Consider the following 14,365-nt stretch of genomic DNA (forward strand, 5'->3'; position numbering starts at 1 on the left):
CTCGAGAGACGGGAACTGTTACTGCTATGTCGCCCTCAGGTTCAAGATCCTTCAAAATCGTTTTCAACTATCGCCATCAGTGTAGGGCTTGGTATATTCTACGCCATCGTCTGTAGGATACCGTACACTCCTACAGGACACACGGTAGCATCCTATGGGGGTCCTACAAGGCATAGTTGGGATGGAAACTTGGAAAAAACAAACACTGCACTCCTACTTGTTCCTTGTTGAGATACTGCAGGACACACATGAGATCCTATGGGGTCCTACATGGCACACCCGGGATGCTGGCTTAGTGGAGTGTAGGATAGCTTCGTAGGACACTTGAGGACAGGCTTTGATGACGTGTGAGGGATCCTAGAGGACTCATAAGACACTCTATTGGATTCCTACAAGCGTGGTATGGATGGAGGCGTGTAGGAAAGCTTGTAGGACTTCCACTATGCAGTTAACTCTTGTAGGACATTGATTACACTCCTCTATGGCGCTTAGGGGATCCTGCAGGGCACACAAGGGGTCCTACAAGCATGGTATGGTAGGATAACTTCGTAGGATTCCATTTATGTAAGGAAACCAGTGGACCGGGAGGAGATGGTGCTTAGGATATCCTGCAGGACTCATTTAATATCCTAAAGGGGTCCTACAAGCTAGAGTCAGATGGAAAGCTACACAGGGCTTGGTTAGGTGAGATAACTTCATGAGATCAACTCTATTATCCCGTAGGACACTCGTAGGATGTTGGTTATGTAGATAAACTTCACTGGAGGTCCTGTAGGACCTCGTTAGCTTTCGTAGGACTTAAGTTACGAGAGAAAACTTCATCTGATCATTTCTTTCTTCCCGTAGGACTTCATAAAACTTCACAGGACTTCGTAGGACTTCCACCAGGTGAAAAAAACTTCATCGCATCGACTCCTTAATTCTGTAGAACTTCGTAGGACTTCAGTTAAGAGAGAAAACTTCATCTGATCATCATCTTTCTTCCCGTAGGACTTCACAAAACTTCACAGGACTTCGTGGGACTTCGTAGGATTTCGTGGGACTTCGATTAAGAGGAAACTTCACGTGATCACCTTTTTCTTCCTGTAGGACTTCATAAAACTTCACAGGACTTCGTGGGATTTCGTGAGACTCCAGTTACGTCAAGATGACCTCCTGGGGATCATCTCTTTGTTCGTTTAGGACTTCGTAGAAGTTCGTAGGACTCCGGTAAGTTGTAAATATAGTGATAACTTCCTCAAATTTGCAACTACGTCCTAAAAACTTCACAGAACTTCGTAGGACTCCGGTAAGTTGTAAATGTAGAGATAACTTCCTCAAATTTGCAACGACGTCCTAAAAACTTCACAGGACTTCGTAGGACTCTAGTAAGTTGTGTATATATATAGAGATAACTTCCTCGATCTCGTAGCAGCGTCCTAACAACTTCACAGGACTTCGTAGGACTCTGTAGGACTCCAGTAACTTGTGCAGGTAGATAACCTCCTTGGACTAGCAGCAACATCCTATAAACTTCTCCCCTTCTACCATCCATCCATCCATCCACCCCACCACATCCACCACCTCCACCTCCTTTACACACTACCACAGCCTGTTCTCCACACACTAACGTAGGAAATAAATAACAACAGATCACTCGAAGTCTACTGGAGGAGGGCTGACGGCGGCGGTGACGGCGGGGAGCGGAGGAAGAGGCTGAAGTTACTATGCTTAAGGGGGTCATTCTTGCTTGCTTCATTCAGTCTTGCTTATGTCTTGAACTTGGGTTTGTGTCTCTCCGTCTTGGTCCTTCGCCACCAACCTGGAAGAATGTGGAAGATGTTAGAGGGAAGGTAAGGGAGAGGTAAGCTGAAGAGGAAAAAAGGAAGATGGGAGAAGGATGGTAAGGGAGAGGTGGCAACAGTGGAGACCGGTATTGCCAGACGCTTCAATCTCTCACATCAACCACTTCCAAATGCCAAAGAGGGGATCAATCAAGTTCTAATGAGTGTTTTTTTTTTAAGTTCATGGCACAGAAGGATTGATTGATTGATAGTTTATTGTTGCAAGAAGGGTCGAACTACCACCAGGGTCATAAAGCTACCTCTGGAAATGCCCACAACGTCTACGAAAACCTTGTCAAATATGCGAGCTAGGAAAATACCCCTTTCCTCGGGTCACATAACATTTCCTAGCCAAAGCACATATTTGACAAGGCTTTCGTAGGCGTTGTGGGCGTTTCCAGAGGTAGCTTTATGACCCTGGTGGTAGTTCGATCCTTCTTCTGTACCGTGAACCTAAGAAAACACTCACTAGAACCCGACTGATCTCATTTTCAGCCTTTGGATATTATTGATGTGAGGGATGGAAGAGTCTGACGACACCGACCTAGTAAACTGAAGGGAAGAAGGATGTGAGAGGGAAGACAAAGGGAGGCAGTGACAATAGAGGTAAGATAAAGGTAGTGGTAAATGCTAAAGCTGCGCGTGGCCTCGGTGCTCATCTCCGCGTTGCAGGGATTCGTACCAAGGCCAGAAACTGAGAGAGGAAGAAGGAGGAAGGAAAGAGAAGGGAAAGGGAGAGGGAGGGAAGCGAAGGAAAGGAAGAGAAGGGGAGGGAAGGAAAGGAAAGGGAAATGGAAATATATAACAAGGAGATATTAAATAAACACGCGCACACGGACATACGCACGCACACACACCTTAGTAACATGAGAGAGAGAGAGAGAGAGAGAGAGAGAGAGAGAGAGAGAGAGAGAGAGAGAAGGTGGGAGGGCAACATTGTAACTCTGCTCCCGTCTCTAAATGTAATCCTGAAACCTGTTGTGTGTGTGTGTGTGTGTGTGTGTGTGTGTGTGTGTTACTTAATCTAACCTCTCTCTCTATCTATCTATCTGTCTATCTATATATCTATTTAGTGCCAGTGAATATATAAACTCCATAGATGACTATAATTTATCCAAGAGTAAGAGGTGAGAGAGTAAGGACATTGCTTAACTCTTGCACTAGGAAACAGGACAGCATAAACAAGGACAGAGTTATTAGAGAAAGAGGCGAAGGAGTAAGAACACTGAACTCTTGCATTAGAATCATGGACAGCTCAAACGTTACAGAGACAAGATGAACTTTTATAACACCATCTTACGCCCTTATCAGACCTCACTCAGAAGAACCTGGTGGCCTAAATGAGCGAAAGAGTAGGAGCACTGAACTCTTGCACTAGAAAACTGGACAGAGCAAAAAAGACTAGAGGGATGAGATGAAGTAGTCTAGAGTGAAATTCCACTTATAAAACACCATCTTACGACCTTAGACATCACCTAGAAGAACCTGGTGGCCCAAATGAGTGAAAGAGTAGGAGCACTGAACTCTTGCACTAGAAAACTGGACAGAACAAAAAAAAGACTAGAGGGATGAGATGAAGAGTCTAGAGTGAGATTCCACTTATAAAACACCATCTTACGACCTGAGACCTCACCTAGAAGAACCTGGTGGCCCAAATGAGGGAAAGAGTAGGAACACTGAACTCTTGCACCAGAAAATTGGACAGAACAAAAAAAAGACTAGAGGGATGAGATGAAGAGTCTAGTGTGAGATTCCACTTATAAAACACCATCTTACGACTTTAGACCTCACCTAGAAGAACCTGGTGGCCCAAATGAGTGAGAGTATAGGAGCACTGAACTCTTGCACTAGAAAACTGGACAGAGCAAAAAAGACTAGAGGGATGAGATGAAGAGTCTAGTGTGAGATTCCTTATAAAACACCATCATACGACCTGAGACCTCACCTTGAAGAATCTGGTGGCCCAAATGAGTGAATGAATAGGAGCACTGACCTCTTGTACTAGAAAACTGGACAGAACAAAAAAGACTAGAGGGATGAGATGAAGAGTCTAGAGTGAGATTCCACTTATAAAACACCATCGTAAGGCCTTAGACCTCACCTAGAAGAACCTGGTGGCCCAAATGAGTGAAAGAGTAGGACCACTGACTTCTTGCACTAGAAAACTGGACAGAACAAAAAAGACTAGAGGGATGAGATGAAGAGTCTAGTGTGAGATTCCACTTATAAAACACCATCTTACGACTTTAGACTTCACCTAGAAGAACCTGGTGGCCCAAATGAGTGAAAGAGTAGGAACACTGAACTCTTGCACTAGAAAACTGGACAGAACAAAAAAAGACTAGAGGGATGAGATGGAGAGTCTAGAGTGAGATTCCTTATAAAACACCATCTTACGACCTTAGACCTCACCTAGAAGGCCCTGGTGGCCCAAACGAGTGAAAGAGTAGGACCACTGAACTCTTGCACCAGAAAATTGGACAGAACAAAAACAAGACTTGAGGGATGAGATGAAGTAGTCTAGAGTGAAATTCCACTTATAAAACACCATCATACGACCTTAGACCTCACCTAGAAGAACCTGGTGGCCCAAATGAGTGAAAGAGTATAGGATCACTGAACTCTTGCACTAGAAAACTGGACAGAGCAAAAAAGACTAGAGGGATGAGATGAAGTAGTCTAGAGTGAAATTCCATTTATAAAACACCATCTTACGACCTTAGACATCACCTAGAAGAACCTGGTGGCCCAAATGAGTGAAAGAGTAGGAGCACTGAACTCTTGCACTAGAAAACTGGACAGAACAAAAAAAAGACTAGAGGGATGAGATGAAGTATGAAGTAGTCTAGAGTGAGATTTAACTTATAAAACACCATCCTACGACCTTAGACCTCACCTAGAAGAACCTGGTGGCCCAAGGATCGTTAGGCGTCGTCGGGGAACCGGAGAAGGTGTGACTACCATATGAACGAGCGGAAGAGGACGACCCACCCCCGCTCTCGAAGTGCTGTTGAACCATACTGGAGTTCTGGGGCCGCGAGATTACCCCGCTGCCCCCTTCACTGTGCGGCCCCAAGGTAGAGTAGCACTGGAGACTGTAGTTCCTGCCGAAGTTGTTGTCCCAGAAATCTTGACCGAGGGAGTGGTAGCGGACGCAGAAGACCAAGGCCCCGTTATCCTGTAGGAAGCTCCCCCATAACAAGAAGGAGAACTGGTCCGTGAGGCCGTCGTAGGATCCGTCTATGTACGTTGCTGTGGTCTGTAGGATGTGAAGGATGCGTTTTAGAGGAGGATATGTCTTTGGAGGTTTTGTTGATGGTTTAGTGATGATGATGATGATAGTAGTAGAAGTGATTTATGATTCTTTTTTTTTTTGCTGTCTTTTCTTCCTTCCTGATAAGATAGACTTGTTCTTTTCTTATGTTATCTCTCTCTCTCTCTCTCTCTCTCTCTCTCTCTCTCTCTCTCTGTTTGCTTGTAACCTCAATTATACTAGTGCATGGTGGTGGAGGGAGGGAGAGAGGGAGAGAGAGAGGGAGGGGGGGAGATAAGGGAGGGAGAGAGGAGGGAAAAATGATAGACAGGAAGGGGAGGAATATGCGGGTGAGAGAGAGAGAGAGAGAGAGAGAGAGAGAGAGAGAGAGAGAGAGAGAGAGAGAGAGAGAGAGAGAGAAAACAAGAAATAAAGAAATAAAGACGGAGAGAAAGAAGGAAAGAAATAAAGAAATAAAGACAGAGAGAAAGAAGGAAAGAAATAAAGAAATAAAGACAGAGAGAAAGAAGGAAAGAAATAAAGAAATAAAGACAGAGAGAAAGAAGGAAAGAAATAAAGAAATAAAGACAGAGAGAAAGAAGGAAAGAAATAAAGAAATAAAGACAGGGAGAAAGAAGGAAAGAAATAAAGAAATAAAGACAGAGAGAAAGAAGGAAAGAAATAAAGATATAAAGACAGGGAGAAAGAAGGAAAGAAATAAAGAAATAAAAACGGAGAGAAAGAAGGAAAGAAATAAAGAAATAAAGAGAGAGAAAGAAGGAAAGAAATAAAGAAATAAAGACAGAGAGAAAGAAGGAAAGAAATAAAGAAATAAAGACAGAGAGAAAGAAGGAAAGAAATAAAGAAATAAAGACGGAGAGAAAGAAGGAAAGAAATAAAGAAATAAAGACAGAGAGAAAGAAGGAAAGAAATAAAGAAATAAAGACGGAGAGAAAGAAGGAAAGAAATAAAGAAATAAAGACAGAGAGAAAGAAGGAAAGAAATAAAGAAATAAAGACGGAGAGAAAGAAGGAAAGAAATAAAGAAATAAAGACAGATATAAAGAAAGAAAGAAATAAAGACGGAGAAAGAATGAAATAAATAAAGAAATAAAGACAGAGAGAAAGAATGAAAGAAATAAAGAAATAAAGACAGAGAGAAAGAAGGAAAGAAATAAAGAAATAAAGACAGAGAGAAAGAAGGAAAGAAAGAAATAAAGAAATAAAGACAGAGAGAAAGAAGGAAAGAAATAAAGAAATAAAGACAGAGAGAAAGAAGGAAAGAAATAAAGAAATAAAGACAGAGAGAAAGAAGGAAAGAAATAAAGAAATAAAGACAGAGAGAAAGAAGGAAAGAAATAAAGAAATAAAGACAGAGAGAAAGAAGGAAAGAAATAAAGAAAGAAAGACAGAGAGAAAGAAGGAAAGAAAGAAAGACAGAGAAAGAATGAAAGAAAGAAAGAAAGAAAGCAATGGACCCAGCTGTATCTTAAACGCATATAAGGTAAGAAGTCATATAAGTAAGTTTGACCTTTTATGGAAACTATAGATTACACAAGGGAACGAATTTCAGTGGTAGTAGTAGTAGTAGTAGTAGTAGTAGTAGTAGTAGTAGTAGTAGTAGTAGTAGTAGTAGTAGTAGTAGTAGTAGTAGTTTGTGACCTTTTTTCCTTCTCTTTCATATCACTCCTCCTCCTCCTCCTCCTCCTCCTCCTCCTCCTCTTTTTTCCACTCCTCCTCCTATCTTATCTCGACCCACATCCTCTCCTCCTCCTCCTCCTCCTCCTTCTCCTTCTCCTTTTCCTTCACCTCCTCCTAAACGCCTCCCTTTCTATATTGATCTCTCTATCATTGCAGTCGTATTTCTTCTTCCCCCCCTCCTCCTCCTTCTTCTTTTCTTCCCTCTCTTCCTCCTGCATTTCTTCATTATCCCCTTCCCTTCTTCATTCCTTCACTCTTGCCTTCCTTTCCTTTCCCTTCCCTTTTTTTTCCTTTCTTTTTCTTTCCCTTCCCTTCCTTTCCTTTCCATTTCTTTCCCGTCCCTTCCTTCCCCTTCCCTTCCTTTCCCTTCCCTTTCCTTCCTTTCCCTTCCCTTCTCTTCCCTTTCCTTCCCTTTCCTTTCCTTCCTTTCTCTTTCCCTTAATTCTCCCCTTCCTCATGTCCTTCCCATCTCCCTTCTCTCTCCCATTATCATCATCATCATCATAATAATCATCATCATCATCACGGATAAGAGTATCGATCACCTGAGCAAGTAATTAGACAGGCAATAAAGGTGAAGTGAGGTCAAGGTGAAGGGAAGGGTTAAGGAAGGGAAGGGAAGGGAAGGGAAGGGATAGGAAGAGATGGGAAGAAGGGAAAGGAATGGGAAAGGAAAGTGAAGGGAAGAGAAAGGAGAGGAAGGGAAGGGAAGGGAAGGGAAGGGATAGGAAAGGATGAAGAGATGGAAAGAAGTAAGGGAAAGGGATGGTTAAAGGATGGGAAAGGAAAGGAAAGAGAGGAAGAGAAGGGAAGGGAGGGGAAGGGAAGGAGGAAAGAGATGGGAAGAAGCAAGAATATGGGGAAGGGATAGGGAAGAAGACTAAAGGGAAGAGAAAGGAAAGGAAGGGAAGGGAAAGGAAGGGAAGAGAAGGGAAGGAGGAAAGAGAAGGGAAGAAGCAAGCATATGGGGAAGGGATGGGAAAGAAGACTGAAGGGGAGAGAAAAGAAAGGAAGGGAAGGGAAGAAGTGAAAGGACGCGAGGGGAAGGGAAGGGAAGGGATAGGAAGGCAGGAAGAGATGGGATGAAGTAAGGGAAAGGGATGGGAAAGGAAAGTGAGGGAAGAGAAGGGAAGGGAAGGGAAGAGAAAGGAGAGGAAGGGAAGGGAAGGGAAGGGAAGGGGGAAAGAGATGGGAAGAAGCAAGAATATGGGGAAGAGATGGGAAAGAAGACTGAAGGGAAGAGAAAGGAAGGGAAGGGAAGGAAAGGGAAGGGAAGGGAATTGTTCGTGAATGAAAATTAGAAAACGGAAGACATTAGGAAAAGGAAATAGAAGATAAGGGAAGGGAAGGGAAAGAAAGGAAGGGAAAGAGAAGGAAAGGAAAGGAAAGGAAGGGAAAGGGAAGGGAAAGGAAGGGAGATGAAGGAAAGAAAAGGAAAGGGAAGGGAAAGGAAAGAAAGGGAAGGGAAGGGAAAGGATGGGAAGAGGAAGGAGGGGAAGTGAATGAAAGGGAAAGGAAAGGAAGGGAAAGGAAAGAAAGGGAATGGAAGAAAAGGGAAAGAAATAGAAAAGGAAAGGGAGGGAAGGGAAGGGAAGGGAAAGGATGGGAAGAGAAAGGAGGGGAAGGGAAGGAAAGGGAAACGAAGGGAAGGGGAAGGAAAGAAAGGGAAGGGAAAGGATGGGAAGAGAAAGGAGGGGAAGGGAAGGAAAGGGAAACGAAGGGAAGGGAAAGGAAAGAAAGGGAAGGGAAAGGATGGGAAGAGGAAGGAGGGGAAGTGAATGAAAGGGAAAGGAAAGGAAGGGAAAGGAAAGAAAGGGAATGGAAGAAAAGGGAAAGAAATAGAAAAGGAAAGGGAGGGAAGGGAAGGGAAGGGAAAGGATGGGAAGAGAAAGGAGGGGAAGGGAAGGAAAGGGAAACGAAGGGAAGGGGAAGGAAAGGAAGGTAAAGGAAAGGAAGGGAAGGGAAGGGAAAGAAATAGAAAGGAAAAGAAGGGAAGGGAAGAGAAGGGAAAGGAAGGGAAAGGAAAGAAAGGAAAGAAAGGAAAGGCAAGGCAAGGGAAGGGAAGGGAAAGGAAGGGAAGGAAGGAAAGGCAAGGGAAGGGAAGGAAAGGCAGGTCACGTGACAGAAAGTCCTTCAGTGACCTTCCGGGGTTCTACACGTCAGGCAAATGTCATGAGGTCAGGTCAGGCGTAAAGGAGGTCAAGACACACACACACACACACACACACACACACACACACACACACACACACACACACACACACAGGATTAAAAGATTAGCTAATGAATATATTTTTTTATTATTTCCATTTTTTGTGATTTTTTTTGTGTTTATTTTTAAGAAAAGAAGAAAGAAAGAAAGAAAGAAAGAAAGAAAGAAAGGAAGGAAAATGAAGAGGATATCTGTCCACACTCTCTCTCTCTCTCTCTCTCTCTCTCTCTCTCTCTCTCTCTCTCTCTCTCTAATGTTTGCAATCCATTTTCTTGGTCAAAAATCTTTCTCTTTGGCACCGTGACAGAGAGAGAGAGAGAGAGAGAGAGAGAGAGAGAGAGAGAGAGAGAGAGAGAGAGAGAGAGAGAGAGAGACGTGGGGGAGGAAACAAGTAAAGACGAACAGTTAGCATTACCATCACCACCACCATCATCACCATCACCACCACCACCATCATCACCACCACCACCACCACCACCACCACCATCATCACCACCACCACCACCACCACCACCACCACCACCATCACCACCACCACCACCATCACCACCACCATCATCACCACCACCACCATCACCACCATCACCACCACCACCATCATCACCACCATCATCACCATCACCATCATCACCACCACCATCACCATCATCACCACCATCACCACCATCATCACCACCACCACCACCACCACCATCATCACCATCACCACCGTCATCACCACCACCACCATCACCACCACCATCATCACCATCACCACCACCATCACCACCATCATCACCACCACCACCACCACCAAAACAACAGGACACCAGACACCAGACAGACAGGTTCAAAGGCTCAACTCCACACCACCACCATCACCACCACCACCACCTCCACTTATGACTAACAATAAGGATAATTTCTTTTTTTTATCTCAATCTTTTCTGTCTTTTCCTAACCTTATTTCCTTTCTTATCTTTCAAGTAGTAGTAGTAGTGGTGGTAGTAGTAGTAGTAGTAGTAGTAGTAGTAGTAGTAGTAGTAGTAGTAGTAGTGGTATTAGTAGTGGTAGAAAAAGAAGAAAAAGAAGAAGAAGAAGAAGGAGAAGAAGAAGAAGACATACTAGTAGAAGTAGTAATAAAAGTTATCATTACTGCATTTGTTATTATTATTATTATTATTATTATTATTGTCATGGCCTTAAAATATCCTGTTCTGTAAGGTCATAGAGAATATCTTTTCCTCCTCCTCCTCCTCCTCCTCCTCCTCTTCCTCTTCCTCCTCATCCTCCTCCTCCTCCTCCTCCTCCTCTTCCTCTTCCTTCTCCATTCTCCTCCACCTCGAGTTGCTAAGTGAGTACATGATAATAATAATAATAATAATAATAATAATAATAATAATAATAATAATAATAATAATAATAATAATAATAATAATAATAATAATAATAATAATAATAATAATAATAATAATAATAATAATAATACGTTTATAATAAATCATGAGTTTCTTCTTCTAGTACATTTTGTTTTGTTTTGGTTATGCGTGTGTGTGTGTGTGTGTGTGTGTGTGTGTGTGTGTGTGTGTGTTACCATGTGCTTTTAAACCTTCTTGTCATTGCTTCTCTATATTAAGACCTCATTCTCTCTCTCTCTCTCTCTCTCTCTCTCTGGGAAGGGTAATGGGAAGAAGGCGAAGGAGGAGGACGAGGAGGAGGAAGGGGAGGGGTGGGGGGGTCGATGCATTTTGGGAGGCGGACGAAGTTTTAAGGAAAGGTTGTCTCCAAGGTCGTTCATTTTAGCTTAGTTTGTCCTCTGTTGTGAAGCTGAGCTGGGATGTGACGCAGAATTATTGCTCATTAGCTTTCTCTCTCTCTCTCTCTCTCTCTCTCTCTCTCTCTCTCTCTCTCTCTCTCTCTCTCTCTCTCTCTAAAACGTTGAATCACTTTTTCTCTATTTCGTATTTCATTCTACTGCTTCTTGTTCTTGTTCTTGTTCTTGTTCTTGTTCTTCTTCTTCTTCTTCTTCTTCTTCTTCTTCTTCTTGACATTACGTACTCACTCACTCCTCCTCCTCCTCCTCCTCTTGATCTTGACAATACCCACCCATGTCTTCTCCTCCTCCTCCTCCTCCTCCTCCTCCTCCTTGTTATCTGTTCTATATTAGTCACCCTTATCTTCCTCTTCCTGTCCCCCACACACTGCTTGCTACTACTACTAGCTACTACTACTACTACTACTACTACTACTACTACTACTACTACTACTATTACTACTACCACCTATACCTGTCTTTTCCCACTCGTCACCACCACCACCACCTAGTGACGTCAGGAGTGCTCTTATATGTGATTGGGTCCTGGGCTGGCACTGTGCCTATGTAGACAGACCCTCCCTTAGCAACTCTCTCTCTCTCTCTCTCTCTCTCTCTCTCTCTCTCTCTCTCTCTCTTTTGAATGAGATAAAAAGAAAAAGAGAAATGCAAATTAAAGAAAAAGGAAATTTACGAAGAAAAACAAAATGAGAGAGAGAGAGAGAGACAGAGAGAGAAATATGTGGTTCCAATGGGAGCCAAAATGTTGCTAGCAGTGTGCCATTCTCTCTCTCTCTCTCTCTCTCTCTCTCTCTCTCAATACGCTACAACTAAGACGCGATGACAGAAACTACGTCATTCTCTCTCTCTCTCTCTCTCTCTCTCTCTGATTAATGTAGAATCACTTAGGTTTAAGGACAGACCACCTAGTCTGGACCATGAGGTCTGTGTGGTCTGATTTTCTTTGTAAATTTTGTAAATCTCTCTCTCTCTCTCTCTCTCTCTCTCTCTCTCTCTCTCTCTCTCTCTCTCTCTCTCTCTCTCTCTCTCTCTCTAATATAAACACACACGCGGACCCACACACACACACACACACACACACACACACACACACACACACACACACACACACACACACACACACATAAACAAATAAAATAAGTAAATAACACAAAAAGTGGAATAGTCTAGGAAAGTTTGTCTACGTGCGAGACTCCACGTGTATTCCCTACCCCTCTTCCTCCTCCTCCTCCTCCCCTTCTTCTCCTCCTCCTCCTCCTCCTCCCCTATCTAGCTCGGGTCAATTCAAGCAGCTCTTCTTTTTTTTTTTCTTTTTTCTCCCCTTCCTTCGCTCCTCCTCCTCCAGTGACGTCGTTTTTGCGTCACTAAAAGGAGGAGGAGGAGGATTCGTCTTTTCTCACGGTTTTTACGCGTTATGCCAGAGAGAGAGAGAGAGAGAGAGAGAGAGAGAGAGAGAGAGTTTGCATGAGAAGCCGTAATAGTAAAAACAAACTCGATAGTAGTAGTAGTAGTAGTAGTGGTGGTAATAGTAGTAGTTGTAGTAGTACTTGTTGTATTATTATTATTAGTAGTAATAGTAGTAGTTGTAGTAGTAATATTAGTAGTAGGAGCAGTAGTGATAGTAGTAGTGGTAGTAGTAGCAGCAGTAGTGATAGTAGCAGCAGTAGTAGTAGTAGTAGTAGTAGTAGTAGTTGTTGTTGTTGTTGTTGCTGTTTCTGTTGTTGTTGTTGTTAAAGGAATGATAAATATAGTGCTAGCGGTTGTATCGAAAGACCAGCAAGAGGAGGAGGAGGAGGAGGAGGAGGAGGAGGGGAGAACAGGTAAGGCAAGGTGTGCAAACGTAAACATAGCATTATCGATCGCCAAAACACACACACACACACACACACACACACATAACATTCAATCCTGCGCAGTTTTCTTACTTTTCCTCTCTCTCTCTCTCTCTCTCTCTCTCTCTCTCTCTCTCTCTCTCTCTCTCTCTCTCTCTCTCTCTCTCTCTCTCTCTCTCTCTCCACTTGACACCACTTAAGAAAATCTATCATGTGTCTAAAATCAGTCTTATCTGCTCTCTTTCTATCTATTTATCTATTTTTTTTCCTAAACACACTCCGAACAATGTCATTCAACTTTAGAGCATAACAAACATTTATAATTTTGTTTTGAACCTTTCACGTCTTTTTTTCATCTTTCTCTCTCTTCATTCACTCCATATTGCTGCTCTTTTCTTCACTAAACGGCATTATTCTTACGTTCTTCTTCTTCTTCTTGCTGTCAGTCATTCACAATCTTTCTGAACGTGTGTGAGGGTGTCAATCTTCATCATGTCTTTGCTGTCCTCTCCTACCAATTATGCGATGACGGTTTAGCGATTCAGGTCGTTACGAATGATGGATTTTGTCTGTTTTGATCCGATTCTGTCATTTATGGTGATTCTGTCAGTTATGGAGTGTAAAGGTCCTAATCGTTATGAAGTCTTTGTTGTCCGCTAATATCAGTTATACGATGACAATTTAGCGATTCAGGTCTTTACGAATGCTGGATTTTGTCTGTTTTCATCCCATCCTGTCTGTGATTGACATTTACGTGTAGTCTCGTCGGTCAGAGTCGGTCCAGCGTCCTTTCGGTGAGATAAAGGAAGATTCAAGGGTCAAGATGTTGTCTGGTTGCTCCTGCTCATGACTGTTTCTTTGCTGCGTTACCTGACCCGTGATCCTATCGTCCGTCCCACGCCCTCCGTCAGTGCATGCATGGGGCACCCATTGTCTTGTCCTCAGGCAAAGCGTCCCTCAGCAGTCCGCGGCAAGGTTTTCCTCCATGCCTTAGATGACCTGCTGTCCTGTCCTCGTCACACGACCTTCCACCGCCCGTTCTAAATCTTGCCCCCGGAGTGGCGGGGGTCAGCGGCCCGCGGCGCGTCAAGGATCGCCGACACGCGCGTGGCGGCGCGTTTTGGCAAGTCATGCAAGCATGCCTCGACGGCCCGCTGCCCTGCCCCGCGCAGCTCCCCCCCCCCCCCCCCCGGGCAGAGTGACCACTACCCCCCCCCCCGCGGTCAGAGTGCCTGCTACCCCCCCTCCCCTCCCCGCAACCCCGGGGTACTCACTTCGTGGTGGTTCCGCCAGTGGTCGAAGGTGTAGCGCACCACGACGGTCTTGTGGAAGTCCAGATTGAGGACGCGCACGACGCCACGCACACTCATGTCGTCGCCAACGTCCACGCTCTCCACCACCACGCGCTGCGTCCGCACCCGCTCCAGGAAGTTGCCGTGCAGGCCAGGCTGCTGGAAGAGCGGCGTCAGCACGCGCCGCGGTACGGCCGCGTGGCGCTCAACCAGCATCGCGGCGTCCGCCGTCACGGAGCCGCGCCCGGCGGCGCGCTTCTCCACCTGCAGGTCCCAGAAGGCGGAGCGCGGCACGTGCGGCACGCCGCCGCCCAGGAAGGTGCGCACGGCCGCCAGGTCCAGGCCCAGCATGTCGGCGAAGCGTACGATCTTCTTGCGGCCCGGCGTGCCTGGCGGCGTCTTGCCGCACTTAAGGGACGACGACCGCTTGATGCGCATCT

At 44.5% G+C, this 14,365-nt stretch overlaps 1 protein-coding gene across 1 annotated transcript; it reads right to left on the minus strand.

Annotated features, from left to right (window-relative positions):
• Positions 1-211: 211 nt before the first annotated feature.
• On the minus strand, positions 212-14,365 carry LOC126990701 (glycogen-binding subunit 76A-like; the record flags this gene model as incomplete). Its single annotated transcript, XM_050849387.1, is given in 3 exon segments — positions 212-1,801; positions 4,720-5,082; positions 13,908-14,365. Coding segments are annotated over 2 exon segments (821 nt in total), but the record flags the coding sequence as incomplete, so codon positions are not given.

Source organism: Eriocheir sinensis, unplaced genomic scaffold (genome assembly GCF_024679095.1).
Source record: "Eriocheir sinensis breed Jianghai 21 unplaced genomic scaffold, ASM2467909v1 Scaffold1917, whole genome shotgun sequence".
Classification (NCBI taxonomy): domain Eukaryota; kingdom Metazoa; phylum Arthropoda; class Malacostraca; order Decapoda; family Varunidae; genus Eriocheir; species Eriocheir sinensis.